General features: G+C 42.0%; 1 protein-coding gene across 1 annotated transcript in view; it reads right to left on the bottom strand.

Moving 5' to 3' along the window:
• The window catches only part of fat2 (FAT atypical cadherin 2), a 41751-nt gene that overhangs the window by 18661 nt on the left and 3458 nt on the right, over positions 1–19632 (bottom strand). Inside the window, exons 2-13 of the mRNA XM_072663719.1 lie at positions 18758–19069; positions 16190–16248; positions 15262–15573; positions 14580–14790; positions 11507–11646; positions 10571–10846; positions 9589–9799; positions 5207–9256; positions 4806–5002; positions 4485–4638; positions 3662–3895; positions 2003–2392 (exon numbers count right to left, since the gene is read on the bottom strand). Coding sequence (XP_072519820.1) covers positions 2003–2392; positions 3662–3895; positions 4485–4638; positions 4806–5002; positions 5207–9256; positions 9589–9799; positions 10571–10846; positions 11507–11646; positions 14580–14790; positions 15262–15573; positions 16190–16248; positions 18758–19069 — 6546 coding nt within the window. The remainder of the gene's footprint in view (positions 1–2002; positions 2393–3661; positions 3896–4484; positions 4639–4805; positions 5003–5206; positions 9257–9588; positions 9800–10570; positions 10847–11506; positions 11647–14579; positions 14791–15261; positions 15574–16189; positions 16249–18757; positions 19070–19632) is intronic.

Genomic DNA, 19632 nt, shown 5'->3' on the forward strand with positions numbered 1-19632 from the left:
CTGCAGGCATTATGTGTAATCTTACTAAATGTAATAGCAGGGACAAGATGTGGATTTTAAAACATCTGGGCATGCTTTACACTCACATATGACCCTAAATCAGATTATTTTACTTCACTTTATGGCTTACTACAGTTTAAGTCTAGCCATCCTTTCTTCTGTAATTCTATATGCTAGAGAATTTGCATCTTATTCATTGTTGCTGTCACGCAAAAACCATGCTGCATTTTTGCAGTTTTCCACTTTTTTACATGAATTTCACATTTGTTCTTTACATTGTATTTAATTAGAATTTCATGATGAATGGACCAATAAGAATGCTCAAAAATGACTTAGAATTAACTCTTTTTGCATTGACCTCTACTGAAAGTTAAGAAGGAGTTTTTCCTTCTCCTGTAAAGTTGGCATTTTGGGAAAACAATGTCACGAAATGTGTGTTATGATGCACATTCTGGAACTAAAAGAGAGGACAGATAAACCGACTTGTACAGAGGAAACATCAACCTAATTAAAGGGCCAATATCAAGAGATTCTGAAAGTAATAGAGCCCATTTTAAATCTGTTACTTTGGGTGAGAAAAAAAAAACAGCACATTTGTTTTTAGCGTACAGCAGTTTAGCCACGCCCGTTTATGCTAAAGTTATAAGTAGTGTTTCTATCTGAATTGCTTTTTGAATGAGGCATAGTGCTAGGTGGCTTTCTATGTTTAGGACTTGGTCTTTCTGGCTCATAACGCGTTACAAAATGTTACAAGTGGACTTCAGGAAAAAAAACAACGAAAATAATATACAAATAACAAAAAAAATATGAAAAATGTAGGATGTGAGTCCTTTAATCCCCAAAAATTAAACTGGTGAAAAACTGCTGCTGAAGCAACATGAAACACTCTGGACTTAGAAAGTGTCTCCTTAATGTTTCATAGGCACAAAAAAACATCAAAAGGAAGAGGAAAATCCCACAAAAAATGTCTCCAGTCCAGCATTTAGTTGCAAATATAATGCAAAACCAGCGTGAAGCTGTGTTTAGCCTTTTTAGCCTTTCAACAGCTCTGGGCCGATAGCTGTTGGAGCACAAATTACTTCTAAATAACCAATTGGTTTTTGCTGCAGAATGCATGGTAGTTGACAAGGTTTGCATTTGCAAACTGTTAAACAAATAATGAATCCAGAAAGAAAAGTGGTGTGGGCAGAAGACTCTGTGGCTCTGAGGAGTGGAGATAAGGAAATAGAGACGGGAGGGGGGGGGGCCTATGCAGTAGTGAAGAGAGGAGAAGTGAACGAGAGGCTCGGCGGTTCAAAAGCATGTTAGTACAGGCTCTCCAGCTCTGCCCTTACTAATCCCCAAGGAGAAGCTTAGCAGGCTCTCTAGGTGGAGGGTGCAGCCTAATTTACTCAAGACAACATCTGAAAACAAAGAGTCTTTACAGTACTGTAAGTCTACTGTCTCTGTAGTATTTGTGTAATCTCCTTTTGTTTCTTAGAGACCTGCACCAGTGTCAACAATCAAATATAGCCATGTTAGAAACTGTTTCACTTCAACTCAATCATGCATTATTTATTTGGCTGCAAAACACACTGCTTATTATTTGGTAATTGTGATAAATGATACTCATTCATCACCAACTTCATAAAAAAAAATACAATTATGCAGCTAAATTAAAATTCATTCAACCATAAAAATGCATATAAAAAGTGAAAACAAGCTAAAAGTAAAAACAATGTCAAGAAATTTAATTATTCAATTACTTCTAGTCTGTGTTGTTATGCATTTCTCCAACTTACCAATTAAATCCTAAAATCATAAAACTGTCTGTAATTTAATTAAATGGCAAAATCTATGTGAAAAAAAAACAATAACACCATAACATTCATGTTCTTTCAACATTTCTAATACTGGACACAAAGTTGGTCAGTGCACTATTCACCATGCCATATTTATTCATCAGGCAAACCATCTCATGGACATGACCGCCAAACATAAATTAAGCATTAAGCAACCTCACCTGTCTCTGGATTCATCTTGAACCTCCCGTCCTCATTGCCAGCAATGATGGAGTACCGGACAGGCTCACTGCCAGTGCCATCTCTGGTGAGGGCAGACACGCTGAGCACCTCTGTCCCTACTGGCAAGGATTCTGGGAGCTGGGCTGTGTACTCGGAGCTCAGGAACACGGGTTGGTAGTCGCTCAGGATCACAACGTGCACAGTGACCGTGGCTAATGAGGAGTGGTGGCGAGGAAGACCTCGGTCCGTGGCTTTGACTCGCAGCTCGAAGGTGGACTGAGCCTCGTCAGCCAGAGAGCGCTCCAAACGTAAGATACCTGAAATCTCATCCAAAGAGAAGAAGCCGCTGTTGGCTCCCTGAAGAGAGTATCTCACCTCTGAGTTTATGCCTGCCAAAGAGGACGAGAGGACATTAACCTCAAACTGTGAACAACAATCCTCTAGACTAGACTTCCGTAAGTTCCATCATTTCTTTTGATTTTTGACTTGAAATTACCCAAGACATCAAAACCTGAAACGAAGATGTGATCTCAGCTGAAGTCTGTGATTGAATCCTGTATGAAATATGTATAAATACATTTGAACTACATGTAAACTATTTTTGCTAAACCAGCTGGCTTGTTTTTTTAGAAGAAATTAGTAAAAACTGTGCTTTGCTGCTACTGGTGTTTACATTGCTTAAAATGGGGTTAAAGAATGAAGAGAATTTCTTCAGAGAAGGTCTTGCTTTTGTACTTAACGTCATCTACATGCAGAATTCAGGCCAGATCCAACCACCATGAATTAGAACGCTCCACTTGCATCAGTAAAGTATAACCAAACAAGCTATTTATGATTTCTGGTTTTGTCACCAATCAGATGCTTAAAGGAATCAATAAACAAAATAAGCTAGGAATTATGGTGTTTACACATTTGCAGAATGTGCCAAAGTAGTTCCAAACTGGACTCTGAGTAGCTCAGCAGACTCAAGTTTCTGGGTCATGCTGCTTTGCCATCAGCAGCCGGAGCCCAAGAGAGCACAACTGGCCATGCTCTTTCTGGGTGGGTAGGGCATTGGTGAAAACCCTCCCGGTGACTGGGGGAGTCCTAGTAAGTAGGTGGATTCATTGGCTTAGCTTAATTGGGGACTAAATTGGGTTTTAAAAAAATGAAAATACTCCACTTGCGTCAGTAAAGTACAGGTGCAAGATCAGAAGCCAATGCGAACAAGCTATTTCTGATTACTGGTTTTGCGCCAAAACAGCAAAAAAAGAAAAAAAAAAAGAAAAGCTAATGGTGTTTACACGTTTGCAGGCAGTGTCAAAGTAGTTCCCAAAAGAGCCGAAGCCTTGGGCCAGGAGCCACAGTAGATCCTGTACAAGTTCCCACACATCTCGAGGTGTGGTCTGGCACTCCCTAAGAGTAGCTCTCTGTACAGAGCTCAATCCCAGATCAAACGTTACACACCTTCACTTTTGCTCTCTGCACTGGCTCAGGGGAGAGGAATGAGAGCTTTTCAATAAGAGCATTTAGCAAGTGTGTATTTTCTTTTTGTTCAAAATCACTGATACCTGTGAACACTGTCTTGGACATGCATGACCTCACGTCCTGTTTCTGGTGGTTCAATGTGCTTTTCCGTTCATCCTGCTACCATTTACCAAGGCTGAGTTATGGCATACCTGTGTCTGGGTCTTTGGCATAGATGACTGCGATAGGTGTCCTAACAGTGGTGTTGTCAAACACAGTGACCTCATAGTGGTTGGTGGAGAACTGTGGTGCATTGTCATTCATATCCTGGACCATAAAGATGATGTCCGCCTGACACGAGCGTCCACCCCCGTCGGTTGCCTTGACGACCAGATCATACTCTGATTCTTTCTCCCGGTCCAAAATGGCGAGGGTGAACAGCTCCCCTGTTTATAACACAAGCTTGTTTGAGTTTCCACTTACTGTGAAATGTTATACCTGGGCCAAGCAAGTAAACACAAACAACATCTGAAATATCATGTTAAGACATGTCATTATTTTACAAATGCTGAAATGCCAACTGTGAAATGATATCTGATACTGTTGTCTGAAGGAATTTCTTGGAGGGAGGCATTTTAGAATTTTTGGAATCTTTTTTTTTGCCAGCCTACATAGACAACATAGCTCTATATCTAAGTGTTCTCCTGAGTAGCACTTAACACAATTTCAAACATTTCTGATCTTGGTAACCCAATATAGCATGGCGGGGAGATGATGGGCGCAGATAAGAAGCGCTGGAACATGTCAGGGCAAATAAAGCCCAAGCCAAACAATAGTGAATGATTAGAAGCAAAAAACAACAAACTTGTGAAGGCAAGGGTCTCTGAACAGCTTGGCATTTGCCTCATTTATTGTCGTGCATGTAGTACTTCAAAAGTAAACAAAGAAATGTCTGATCTCTAACGGTAAAAAAACCCAACAGACGACATGACACTGGAGCATTAAGAGGAAGCAGGAAAGAAATATCAGTTTTACCAGTTTTGGGGTCAAGATGAAACTTGTCTGCATTTGGTCCATGAAGAGTGAAAGAGACTTGTCCATTCGTGCCAATGTCTGGGTCAGAGGCAGACACCTTTAGAATGAACAGTCCTGACGGGGAATTCTCCATGACCGCTTCAGTGTAAAGCAACTAAAAACAATAGAAAAGCATGGTTGTATGACATTTATTTTGTTAGATTATCTGTAGGATCTTACCAGGACGGACACACAAACAACTTTATTGTCTTGGAAGCTCAAAATTGTGGTTAGTCTCAGCACGGTTCATTATCATTTTGTACTGAAGACTGCAGAACTTACTTGCTCACACAGTGGACTGTTGTCATTGATGTCAAGAACGTGGACCTCGACTGTGGCAGCTGTTTGAAATTTTCCATCTGTGGCAATTATCCTGAGTATGTGTTTGTCTTTGACCTCCCTGTCAAGTGAACTTCTGGCAGTAACTCTCCATTCTTCTCCTACCGCCATGACGGAGAATTGGCCCAGTGGGTCACCATCTTCAAAGAAGGTCAGGATAAAACGGGATCATTAAAAACATCAGAGGATTTGTTTACATAAATGCACTTCGAGTGCAACGGTAATACTGGACACATTCTGGACAGAGGTCAGCAATAACTGTGAACTCAATTGCACTTTAGGTGCAGTGGTAATATCCACCTGTGTTTATTTTTCCTGATTGCTGAAATCATGATTGGACTCACCAGTTATATAGCATGTGACCTGTCTGTTGTCTGAAGACACATCATCATCTTTGGTCGTCAGAGTGACAATCACCTCCCCAGGCCTGCTGTTCTCGATTATGGACCCTTGATAGAGTTCCTCTGTGAACTGAGGTGGGTTGTCATTTTCATCAGTGACCGTCACTTCCACAAGAGCCGAGGAGGAAAGCGTGACACTGCGTCCGTGATCAGCGGCCACCACGTAGAACCTGTAAGATTGTTTGGCTTCACAGTCCGTCTCCTTCAATGTGGTGATCCAGCCAGTCTGTGAGTCAATGGTGAAGAGATCACTGATGTCGTCCATCTCTGACAGCAGAGTGTATGTCACCTGTCCATTAGCATCCTTGTCTGGGTCATTAGCTGTCACCTGGATGACTGTAGTGCCAAAAGGCATGTTTTCCGCCAGTATGGCCTCATACGGGTCTGCCTCAAACATGGGCTGGTTGTCGTTCACATCCTGAACCTGGATGCTAACTGACACTAGAGAAGCTACGTCTGTGCCGTTGTAACTGCCTTGAGCAAGAACATCGATCTGATACCACTTGGTCTTCTCGTAGTCAATATTCTTTTGCACCACAAGGGTGCCACTGTCTTTATCGAGAGCAAACACTTGTTCCCTGTTGCTCTCCACGGTGTTGCCATCTACTAAGCTGTATATTAGTGGCATGTCTGCATCTGCCTTGATTGTGCCGATCTCGTAGCCAATGGGAAGATCCTCTGAGGCTGAGAACGTGTACAGTGGTTCAGTAAACCTTGGCAAGGGCACCTCTGGCGGGACTACTTTAACCTGGACCGGCACAGTGGAATTATGAAATGGAATGCCGCCATCTCGAGCTTGGACCTTAAAATTAAAGATCTTGTTTTCCATTCCGACCAGGCTCTCTTTGACACTGACCTCACCAGTAAAGGGATTAATCTCAATGACCTCCTCCGTCACTTCCTCAGCTTCATCGACTGCATAGGTGACATCAGCGTTCTTGCCGTCATCGGCATCGTAAGCCATTATCTGAATGACTGGAGAACCTTTGTTTGTTGTGGACTGGATGGAGACGTGGTATTGAGAAGCTATGAACTGAGGGGCGTTGTCATTCTCATCCGTGAGAATGATCTTCACAGTGCAAAAAGCCACTCTGCCACCACCATCCTTAGCCATGACCTTAATGGCAATCACTCTTTGGGAGGAGTTCTCTCTGTCCAAAGGCTGGGAGGTCATGATTTGTCCTTCATTGTCGATGGAGAATTTTTCATCAGCAAGCTTGTTGATAATGGTATAGTCTACACTTCCGTAAGGTCCATCGTCAGGATCAATGGCAGCTAGGCGAATTACACGTGTTCCTGGCTCTGAGTTCTCTGCCAATTCGGCTTCATAAATATCCTGGCTAAAATAAGGGTGATGCCTGTTGCTGCTGGTCATGTCAATGTTTACAGGAGCAGTTTTCTGGAACACGCCATCTGAAACAGCGACTGTTAGGTTGTAAAATGGATCCAGGTTTCTCTTGCAAACATTGGAGAAGGAGATAAGACCTGAGGACTCATTGATAGCAAAGTACCTCCCTTCATTACCAGAGAGAATTTTGTACTGGAGACTGTCCTTGCTATCAGGATCCGAGGCCTGAACTTTGATGACTATTTGACCACAAGAGGCCATTTCGTCCAGAGATGCTCGATAGTGTGACTCACTTAAGTTTGGAGGGTTGTCGTTGATATCTGTAACATTCACTATAACGTAAGCTTCACTGCTCAGAGCTGGCGTACCATTATCTGTGACTCTGATTTTCAGATGGAACTGCTGTGTGGTCTCATAGTCCAAGCTTTGAGATGTTACTATAAGGCCGCTCAGTGGATCCATCTTGAAAAACTCAGTTTCGTTTTTGCCTGTGTCGACTATTTCATAGGTTAAATCTTGATTTCTTCCCGAGTCTCTATCAAAGGCTGAGACTTGTATTACGGATGCACCTAATGGAAGCCCTTCTAACAATTCTGCTGTGTAAGTAAGATTATCAAACACTGGAGCGTTATCGTTGACATCATCCACATCTATTTCTACTTTGGCCTCCGTAAAAGAGCCAGTCACAGAATCTGTGGCCCGAACAGTTAACAGGTGCTTTGTTTGAGTCTCGTAGTCCAAAAAGTCAGTGACACTCAACATTCCTGATTTAAAGTCTATGTGAAAGTTTTTTGTGGCATTTTCCTCTGCGAGATTGTAGATAAGGCGATACCCCTCTGGGTTCCTTGCTTGCACATGCAAGATGGTGGTAAAGGGAGTGATGTTTTCAGGCAGTTTCAAAGGGTAAAAGAGACTTTGAAATATAGGGTGTGACCGGTTTTGCACTTGAACATACAGCTCTCCCAAAGTTGACAGACTCGGCTCACCCTCATCAGAAGCTCGCACAGTAAGCACATACTTATTCAATGACTCAAAGTCTAGGGGGCGCTGCAGGGACACATCCCCAAGATAAGGGTCAATCCTGAACAGACTGAAATCATCCTCTAACGTAAATATTACAGATCCATTTTCACCAGTGTCATCATCAGTCGCCAGCACTTGGAAGAGAACATCGCCTGGTTCAGTCTCCTCAGATATCATCAGAGTATTGGGAAGGTTTGATATTATGGGAGTGTTGTCATTGATATCATCTATATAGACCTTGACATGAGTGATGGCTCTCCGTGGTGGAACTCTCATGTCTCTGACCTCCACAGCCACATCATACTCATCCTGCTCCTCGCGGTCAAACGGAACACCAGTGGTCTGCACTACTCCTGAGGATTGCACCACTGAAAACATATCTCCTGGATTCAGAACAGTGTAGATCAGTGGTTCATTGAGGTAGCTACCAGTGGCTCTTAGCACGGTTAAAGTTTTTATAGATGTAGTGTTTTCCAAAACGGTGCCTAAATGCATCCTCTCCTCAAACTTCAGGCTTGTCTTTTTGGTCTCTGTGGCATTAACTTTCACTAAAGCAGTGTCTTTGTATAAGCCGTCTGAAGCTATGACCTTGAACTCATAATAAGGTTGGAAGTCAGATACATTATTGACCAAAATTTCTCCATTTGACTGGTGTATTTTAAAGACATTTTTCAGACTGCTATCTGCGATACTGTACGAGATGGTTGAATCTGCATCTGGAGCTGCAACTTGGATGACTTTCATGTCTTTGAAAACAGGGAATGTAAGGGAGGTTGTATACACAGGTTGTGTAAATTTAGGTGGGCAATCGTTGAAATCTAGGACACGAATGGTAACTTTGCAAGGTTTGGCAGAGGTTAAAAAGGGCTCCCCAGAGTCCCTCACTTGAACACTAAAGATGACCTCGGGCGTAGTCTCGAAGTCGAGCGCAGATAGAAGAGAGATGGTTCCCATGCTCGGGTCTATTTTGAAAATTTTCATAGCCTCAGGCTCTTGGATTTGAAAGATTAGCAAAGCGTTCGAGTCCTTGTCGGCATCTGAGGCCTTAATCACCAGTGGGGTGTTGTTCTCGCCCATTACCATGCTGTTTATAGGTGCAGATTCGCTGATCTGACCATAGTAGCTCTCTTGAAGGAAAACAGGGGCATTGTCATTTTCGTCTATGACATACACGTAAACAACAGCATCTGACGAGACCCCAGCTGTATTCGTGGCTCTTATTTGCAGGCGGTAAGAGAGGCACTCTTCAAAATTGAGGGCTTTTTGGACAGATATCAGCCCGGAGTTGAAATTGATGTGGAAAGTTCCATTAGGGTCGCCATCTTTGATCCTGTAATTCACAGCAGATGGACAGCTGGCTGAGACAAAGAACACTGGAGAGCCCAGAGGACTGGCCTCACTTATTTCTGTGAAGTACTCATCCTGGGTGAACCTGGGTGCTGTGCGCTCAGACAGCTTTACACGAATGTTGACGGGGCAGAAGTCACTGCGCTGGGGGAAGCCCTGGTCAGTGGCCTTCACTGTAAGGTGGTACTGCTCCTGAAAGAGCCTGTCTAATGACTTAGACAGACGAATGCTTCCCGTCTCTTGATTAATGTCAAAAACTCCATCTGCGTTCCCTGCTGAAAAAAAATAAACACGTTAACTAGTGAAACTGTTGTCTTAATGTCCTAAACACATTGAATGGACCAATACAAATAGTTCAACGTGATGGAATTAGAATCTTTTATATTAACATGTTAAAAGGAAGAACACAAAAAATTCTTATGTAGGACATCATTTCAAAGATGTGATGTTTTCTTGAGACAGCAAAAAATAACCATCTGCTAATTACACAGCATTTAGCAGTAATATATGGGAAGCAATCAACTAAATCACTCACTAGCTATGGAATGTTTCTCCTGCTTTACAACAGAGGCATTCAAAGGAATTTTTACAGCCCTCATGCTTTTACCTGAGTGAATGGAGTAGACAATTTCAGAGTTGCTGCCTGTGTCCTTGTCCAAAGCTTTGACTTGAAGCACATCCGTACCAGCTGGAGCCAGGTTGCTGATGGCTCCCTCATAATGAGTGCTCATAAAGGTTGGTGTGTAGTCATTACAATCCTCCACATGCACCACAGCTTTCACAAAATTTCTCTTCACTGGGATTTCCTGGTCACGGACCTGCATTGAAAAACAATAAAGGTTAAAGAAATCCAATAAAGATATATAGATTTTAGATCAGACATCTGATTTTTTTCAAAGCATGTATATCCTTATTCTGATTTTGTTCGTTTTTCTAATTCTGCACATGTGTGGGAACAGAACCTAATAAGGAATGATATTCCCTAGAAAGAGCAGACTTTAAACACTTATTCCAAATGTGTGAAATAGTGAAAAATAATTTAATCTGGGGGCTCCGAGTGGCTCAGCAGACTAATGCGTAATCACTATGACCCGGGGATGGTGAGTTGGAATCCCAAGCCACGCCACTTTGCCATCAGCGGCCGGAGTCTGAGAGAGCACAATTGGCAGGGCTGTCTCTGGGTGGATAGATTGTACTCTGTCTCCTCATGACACTTTGGCTTTGGTTTCTGGCTCCACATGTATCAGAGGAGATCCTTACCTTCCTAAGTGTTAGGAGCATTTCTAGTTCTAGTGGGTCAATTGGCATACCAAATTGGGAGTAAAAGGCATAAATTTAACAAACGGATTTTAAAATAAAAAGTTTGAACTTTATTTCAACTGTAAATGTGCATCATATGTTTAGAAAGAAATCTGATTGATAAATATATATATATATATATATATATATATATATATATAGACTCTGAGTTATGTGCATTGTGGGGTTTACTAACTAAGAAATAATTACTAACTTGCAGTCCCCCCTGCATTTGTCACTGTGGTTCAGTTTGTAGTGTCTTTAAAAGAAAAGCAAAAAAAATATTTTACCATCACAATAAGAGTGTGTGTAGAGATGGTCTCATAGTCCAGCTCCTCTGTCAGAACAAGCACTCCGCTTTTAGGATCCAGATGGAAATGCTTGAGGCTGTTTAGATGGAGGCTGCTGTGGATGGAGTAGATCAGCCTGCTGTTGGCATCTGCGTCCTGGGCACTGATCTGCAGGATCTCCTTCCATGGAGCTGTGTCCTCTGGAACTCTCACCTGATACTGGCTCTTCAGAAACATGGGTCGATGCTCATTCATGTCCAGGACTCGGATGTATGCCTACGATTCAAGAGAAGAGCATGTGATGCAATGCCTGTGGGTACGTCTGAGCAATTTCTGAAGGATACTATAAATACTACATATACTAAAGCCATTGCTTGGACAAACAAATGAACACATAACCAGAAAATTAACACAGATCTAGTTGATCATCCAAGACATATTCAGTGTTGTTTGTTTTTTGTTTTTTCACAGGAGATATGATATGGCTAAATCTAAAGTATGTTACATAGCTAAAACAGTGGTAGAAACCATTCTAAATCCTACAATTTGACCCTATTCTTGAACGTACACACAACGTCAGAAGCAAAATTCGTCAGGTCTATTTGAGTTTACCCTACAATTTCAGATATTTGGATGACATAAGTATGTAGTTTGCACATTGTTACATTTGATTTTATTCCAAAACTATCACTTTAATTGTTTAAATGGAATTTCTTCAGATGTATCTCAGATTTAGCTACACTGACATACCTTTCATTGAAGATACTAGAAAAGAACATATCTCTCTGTTCAGTGCACACCAAATATCTGTCGCCCGAGGCATACAAAAGCACGGTCTGTCATATTGAACTTCGTCTGCACTCTGTGTTGGGGGGATAATATGTTCAGTCGATCATTAACATGTCATGGTACAGTATGCAGTACACGTGCTTTTACCTGAGTAGTTATGGTCTGAGAGCCGTCTGTGACGCTGACGGTAAGGTTGTAATTGGATCTTTTGGCTGCATCCAGACGCCTTGCTATCATAATACTCCCCATGTTCTTCTCAATGTAGAAGTCCTGGTCCTCATCACCACCTAGAAAATGACACAAGCTGGTGGTTACAACCAGAGCCCTCGGCAGAGTCCAGGGCCATCTAAAGGGCAACTGTCGGTGTCTTTCAGCAAAGCCCAGCATGGACCCGTGTGCATTAATGGATGAGTGAACAGCAAGAGATATTTCGTGACACTAAGGCACAGGTGGCATGCAAACCGAAGAAAACAAAACCTGTTTAAATGAGTGATAAGCTGACTCTTTGTCCAGAACCAGCCCTTTTAATTGATGGCCATTCTAGCATAGTAGACCACAAGCTTATATGACTAAGCCTTTGCTGAAAACCAACCACTCACATTTCATGTACATGCGTGAGAACGGGGTGCACACTCAGCTTTCATCTTGTGTATTTTAAATACAGAACAAGGTCACCTGAAAAGGCCCCGCTAGAGTTGCAGAGTACACAAGAACGAAAAAGAATTGTTTCAGGGGAAATATTTGGCATGCGCACACTCAGAACAGACGTCTCAATCAGTAGGGGTAAACTCATGCCTGCTTCGGCAGATGGTGTTTATTAAGAAATGCACCTTTTGAAGGCTCTCTGGCCTTGTTGTACAGAGAATAAAGTGATCGAGCGGCCCTTTAACTTCTTTCTTGTCCATCTATTCATTCCCCAAATTCATCAGTTAAGCGGCCTCTGAACAGATTTATGTATAGCGACATCTCTTTTACTGTTCCAATGCCCATGACCAGCTGTGACTAATGCTGCGCTGACAGATCCTGATGGTGGCTCTGGGAGAGTTTCTGAAGAAAGCCTGTGTTTGAAGCGGCCTCTTTGCTTCTAATCGATGCATAATTGGCTTCTTCAGACGTGGGGCTGAATCTCAGCTGCCACAGAGAAGACACCCACTTCATGAAGAATGCTGTATCAAATTGATGTTTTGGGGAAACTGGTTAAGGTGATTTTCATGTGGTTTGATCTAATGTTTTTTATTTCTAACTGTCTGAATTGGTTCGGAGGCACTCAGCAGCAGACACACTTAGTGGTTGTTAAAAGTATAGCATTTGGTTTCGAGAAATTTGCAAGGGCACGGAATAGTATTTCACTACCCATCAAGATTCGTTCACGGGTCTGAGACGTATGTTTAAGAATGCATCCATTTTTTGACATTAAGTCTAAATCTAAAGTAAACAAGCTATTTCAACATATATTTCAACAAAATACTGAAAACATAAGCCATGTTGTTTACATATTTAGTCAAAATGCTAAGAAAATAAGTAATGTTAAGTCAAATACATTGGGCCATTATTTAGCAAACTCAATCAAACCATTTTTTTGTCTTAGATTGGGACTATAAGCCAGTATAATCAAAATAGTGACAAAAAGGCAAGTCAAACAGTCAAAATCTCTTGGAAATAAGCCATTCCTTCAACATATTCAGTCAGAATACTGAGAAAATAAGCCTATATTCAGCTCTGGAGCACGCCAATCACTGGCTCAAGAGGTAAAAAGCACCCCCAAAACTTGGCTGTGGGGCTATGGAGCATTGTAACTGTATTCTCTGGACTGATGGAGCTCCAGCCAATACCTTTGGAATGGGTTCGAGTGGTGATCCAGCATCAATTCTTGTGTCTGAATGTAATCGCATCCTCAAATCTTCAATCTTCACAGTAATGTTCCAACATTCAGACTAAAACCTTCCCAGAAGACTAGAGGCTCTTACAGCAGCAAATGGGGGACAAAGTCCCTATTAAAGCCATCGATTTTGTGAGAAACTTTGAATGAGCATATGTCTACAAACCTCTGAATATTTAGACACTGTAGCCCCTTTATATTTTCATGACACATCACATGGAGTGAAATTTTACAACATTAGCAGACATTCATATAAATAGCTTTTATCTTTATGCTATAATGATGTCATTTCAAATATGAGGTTTTGTTCCAGCAGGTCTATTTACAGGTACGATTTTTGCTGTGCTGAATACTAACTGTATAGAGAAATATATGGAGAAGTCTCCAACTGGATTCACTCTAGTGTGGAGAAAAATAACACGTCCACAGTCACTAGAAGGCTGAAGAAAAAGGCATCTTTTCAGACGTGCAATGAATGAAGCCTTGTGTTATTTCCTCATAGAAAAGGGTAATACGTCGCTCTTCCATAATAGAACAGACAAATACAGCCCTCTATTACAGTCAATAGGGAAACTGTGCCTCTACATCCGGCTGCTGACAATATTCCCGACTCGTTTCTATATGGAGTTGTAGGCGGCCGAGAATGAGGCTAGAACTCAAGTTGCGGCTTGAAGGTCAAGAGGAGCACCCTTCCTGCAGGCGAGGCTGAAAGACAGCTTGGCGTGTCCAGTCACTAGGACACCGATGGAGGGGAAAAGAGAGCAGGGGACCTGGCCTGTCATCTGAGGAAATGTGAAGCAGTTGGAGCTTTGCCTTTTAGCTCAGATCTTATCACAGGGTGGAAAGTTACAGTTAACTGCTCAACACAACACAGGGCCAGTGGAGCTTTACATTGAGCTCAACACAAACACACACCACATTAGTGTTTAGTCAGGGCCCTAATCCACTTGAGGCTGATATCAGCCTACTCAAGCCGAGTATAAGAAAACAAACAGGGGTGTTTGAGTTTAGAGCTGTCTTTAATCACTTCTACAGGCTATGATTAATTTGGAAAATTCATTTTGGCATTACGGACGATGTCACGTAGAGCATCCTCTTCGATAAAAAACAAAACAAAACATGAGCCGACAACTGTAATCCTCAAGAAGCTCAACTCTCTCTTTTTTCCTGAAAAGAATACATGCTCACAAACCTCTATTATTTTGTTTTTGTTCTGCCGGTAGAAGCAACCGAGGTGGGATTATCATCTAAAAAACACCGGGCCGTGTTCGTGCCAGGCTTGCTTGTTTACAGTTACTGAAGCAAGGTGAAGAAGGAGGACAGAGGCAGGGCCATGCTCACCTATGATGTCGAACCAGAGGGGGCTGGGAATGATCTCTGTGCTGATGAGTCCCACAATGTCGGCGACTGGGTCAGTCTCCATGACAGCAAAGGTGTAGTGGGCCTCGTCAAAGGCCAGCGGCACAGAGCTGGGCTCTGGCTGCGGAAGCCATTCTACGTCCAGGCGCGACTTGGACATCCTGGCAGGGCTGCCACGGTCTGTGGCTCTTATCTATGACACATGGGGAATATTTACTATGTAAACGAATTGGGATGTGCAACATGCACGGGAAAGCAGAAAACAGCAGTGCAATATTTGAAAAAGACTATAAACACTGAGTATGTTTTGTTTAATATGTAGATGATTAAAGGACTCTAGGACTGAAAAATGAAATCATTCAACAAGATGATGGTATAATCAGTGTTCAACTGGGGGGAATTGCATCCCTTGCAATATAAAAGTATAAATAAGAAAACAGGCATGCCAGCTGTCTAATTGCAGGCTCTATCATTGGGTGTTTTTATTCATGATCAGCTGAAACTGAATTCACCACTCGATTAAAAAAAAAATCTATTAGAAAAGGCTTTTTTTGGGTGCTATACAACAAGCATAACTACAATTCATAACTGGAGGTTGAAGGTCAAATAATACAAAGATGCAAGTAAAGCTTAACAGCAGACTATCTACGTTTCTTATGTTTACCGTTAGAATGCTGTAGTTGCCTCGCCCGAACTCCCCCTTAGCAGTCACCACCCCTGTTATGGGGTCAATATCAAACTGGCCCTCCACGCTGTTCTCTAGGCTGTAGGTGATCATGCCGTTGGGCCCTTCATCATCATCACTAGCAACCATCCTATAGACCTGCTGGGGCAGGGCTGTGCTCTGGCGCTCGGGCAGCTTGACCTGGAGGAGCTTGTGGCTGAACTGAGGGCTGTTATCATTCTCGTCCAAGACCTTAATGACCACTGTGGCGGTGGAGCGCAGAGGGGGAGCCCCATTATCTGATACAATCACCTGTACACCGCAAGAGGGAAAAGGGGTGATGCGATGAGTCTGATTCAGAACTGCAAGATACTTTTTTAACATCCTTGTATTTGGAAATGTACATTTAATGCATGTTCATTTTTTTTTTATGTAATTGTAATGAATGATGTGCCTCCAAAATATTAGGGCAGCATATGTATGGCTGTATATGACCTGCCTAAGACTTTCATGATAACTGACCTAATCTTATTCCAACATTATTAGTCATATGTCTATTTGGAGGTCACAGGACCCCAGCAAATGGTATGTCAATTGACATTTGTTTGGTTAAACCTTTATAAATGTCTATATAGGCCAATGCCAGGTACCTGAAAGGGTTATATGGTGTCATTTGGGCTTATGAATTCCGCCTTTCAGTAAAGTGTTACAGGTTTTTCTAACATCACCATACAAATTGATTTACATAAGCTACGGCTCATCATCCATTCATTTGGAGATTCCTATATAGTGACACAGTGATGAGTGAAGGCAGAAAGCACCACACGTTTGAGCTGGAAATACAAATAACACCACAAAAGCACAGAACAACGAGAGAAAGACTTGCGCTTCCTGGCTTGATATAGGAGAATCGAGCAGGTGAGCTCACCTCAATAATGTGCTCTGCTTTTTGTTCCCGGTCCAGCTCAGTCACAGTGCTGATCACACCTAAGCAAACACACACAGGCAGAGCAGGAGGGCTAGTCAATGGCACTGAGCTCAGCTGGATTGGCACACCTGTTTGAGTACCTCAGGCGGGCCATTTCACTCTCATTTCCCACAGCTTTGCTTTCTTAGTCGTGTTTACTCAGCGTCAACCTGTTGGACAGTTATTCTTCGTCCTCTCCATTACGACCTGGTCAACAATTCTGCGGTTTTTGCATTTGTCATTTGTCAACTTTGCCGGCGGCCAAGAAAGTGGCTGTGGGTGGCTATAGGATAGGCTTGAGTCGAGTTGAGTGGCTGAGGCTGAGAAAGGGAGATATGTCAACAAACCCTGCATGCTAAACAGCTTCTTCTTCTTTTTTTTTTTTTTTACAGCCGAGCCTGAAGAAGTGGGCTGAGTGAGCTCTGCGTTTTAATTTGGTCAGATTTCTGGCTGAGGGCTCACACCAAGTCAGCGGCAGTTTTTACCACCACGGCAATAAACGTCTCTCGTCTGCGCAGGCGAGGCTGCCAGCTAACCGAGAGGTCCCAGCTGCATTTACTGCACTCACACCAGCCCCCGCTGGCCTTTTACTGCGGCTTCTGTTTAGGCAGGTGACCCCTGTAAGAGCAGCTTTCGAAAGTGTGGTTTTAGCATTAACGCCCACCTGGAGGTCGACTTTAGACCCCTCATAACGCTGAACATAGAGGAGAGACTCGAAGACAGCCAGGATGAGGGTGAGGAGCCCACAGCAGCTCTTACTCAGAACTAGGTAGACAAAATAACTACGAATGATCGTATGTTTTTAATATATGGCACATAAAAAGTAATGATTTAGAGAACTGTGACCTACATGTGCAGATTGTCCCAATAATAATAATAATAATAATAATAAATAATAGTAATAAATAACATACTAATAAAAAATATAATTAGTAATAATAATAATAAATAATAATAGTAATAAATAACATACTAATAAAAAATATAATTAGTGATAATAATAATAATAATAATAATAATAATAATAATAATAGTAATAATAATGAATAGCAGAAAGAGTGCTATTAATACATAGGCCATGGCATAAATCAACAAATAATAATAATATTATTACTATACAAGTTTTATTCCAGTACAGGTCAGAAATTCTCTTTTTGCTGCATTAGAAAACCACATTAAAAAAACATTAAGTGATGAACTTTGTATCCCTGGGCCAGGCTGGTTTAGTTTGCAGTCCCAGTGTAAGCTTTCATTGCTGTGAGATTTGATAGACAAGCCAATCTCAAAAATATTATTAAAATTTGACTTTTGTTTTATCTTTCAACAACCATCCCGCAACTCCCCCTTCAGGATATTCAAGAATGCATAAATACACCAGACATTTCCTTCTCTGCCATTCAATTTACAATACATTGCTGTGACTCAGCTGTAAGAAATAGAGGCTCTTGCCCCAATCCACCCTAGATTTGTTGTGTTCTTAGCAATTTCACATATTGCTGTTCTCCTAAATGAGATAGTTTTGCTACACTAAGCCGTTAAGGCGGTTAGCTTAGTCACACTGGTCTCTGTAGAAATGAGTCACCCAGGCCGTGTTCGAACACAGAGATACAGAGATCTCCAGCCCTTTTTGCTTAAGGAGTAGATCTGAACAGTGTCTTGCTTTTTTTGTGCTGTTATTTTGAGTTTGGAGATGTCATATTAATGTTGTTTGCCATTTTATTTTCATGTAATATATTCCTCTTGATCCTTCGGTGCTCTGCATAGTATTTACCAAGTCATTCCCTTTTTTTCCTTTTAAGGAAATCATTTTGGACTCACACTAATTGATTTCATAGCAAAAACCACAGTGACAGCAGACACATTAACATTACAATGGCAAGAATTAGACAGCCATAAAATACACAGCATAAAAAGGCGACTGCAACAGGACCTGCAGGTTGTGTCTCGGAGATACACCTTTGTGTGCGATAGACTTTTGCAATGTCCCCAGTGCTGGATGGGAGTTAGTTTTGTGTTGTCCCTGTTAGCCCGGGGTGGAAGTGATGAAGCAACAAAGAAATAAGCTGTGAATGGACAAGTACGAGCTTGCAATGCAGGTTAATTTTCTGTTGTAATTTTCCTGGGGGCGCTTCAAAGGCTAATCCACACTGCTGTCAAAGGTCAGGCATTAGGTGGTGTGGGGACTTTTTGAGCTCCAGGGGGCTTGTAATAAAGCTTTCCCCACCACTGAACAAAAATGTCTTCGAATGATGGAGTTTTGTGTACGGTAATTATTTAGTCTTTCCTCCGCGTTCCTTTAGCAGCACACCTTGGTTGTGCCTTGTTTGTGCCTGAACTTGTTTAATTGAACTGTCATATTTTGCACGCTATTGTCTTTGTCATAGTATTGTTAACCATCTAGGGAGGTTTTACCACCCCCCAAAAAGACAAATACATGTCTTAACACAGAAAGGCCGAAGGCAAAGCATGTACCACAAGAATAGAAAGTTCGTTCTGGAAAATGAAAGATCCTTGAGGAGAGTTGTTTACCTGTCTTCGAGTTGATGGTGAAATATGTTCGCTGAGAATCCGGGATCTGGAACGTCAGCTTCCCCTCCGAAGATTTGTCCGAGTCTGTGGCAGTCACTTTCAACACAGATTTGTCTTTGGCCACATTTTCATGAACTGAAGCAAAGTAGACGGGTTGGAACAGCTCAGGAGGATTGTCGTTAATATCCAACACCTCAATGAACACTTCGGTCCAGGACACCAGGGGAACAGTGCCTAGGTCGGTGGCATACACGGTCAGCCAGTAGTGTGGGACAGCCTCTCTGTCCAATGTGTCCGCCGTCCGAATCACTCCTAAAATAGAAAGCCACAGTTTTCAGTTGTTGAAATACAGCGTGTTTAATTAAGCATTTAATGGTATTTAGAATAGCACTATGCATGTATTCATTATGCAGCAATTCATATTAACATATTCTGTTTGCCTCTATATAGAAGCACCCATTGCTGACACAGGTGTACAGATGCACAGGGCTTCTGTAGTCCCCATAGCGAAGTATTAGAATAGGACTCTTTCGAGCAGATAACCATGAGCCTATTTGCACTATGCCTAAAGCCAGGAATGGGCTAGAGGGATATAACAACCCTCTGTTTTCTGGAATGATGGTTGGTGCTCTATCCAATACTTCTGGGATGAGTTGGTAAGTCTGGGATGAGGTGTAGTGGTGACCATTTAACATCTTGACCACACTCTCTTTTGTTGCTGAATGCTCACAGCAATACTCTACAATCTAGTAGAAAGCCTCTCCTGGACAGTAGAGACAGACACCAATAAAAGCAGGATCAACTCTTTTTTTTTAATATCCTTGATTTCAGAAAAAACTATAAATGAGCAGGTGTCCCAATACTTTTGTCCATAT

The sequence above is a fragment of the Salminus brasiliensis genome, chromosome 19, assembly GCF_030463535.1.
Source record: "Salminus brasiliensis chromosome 19, fSalBra1.hap2, whole genome shotgun sequence".
In the NCBI taxonomy this organism is placed as follows: Eukaryota; Metazoa; Chordata; class Actinopteri; order Characiformes; family Bryconidae; genus Salminus; species Salminus brasiliensis.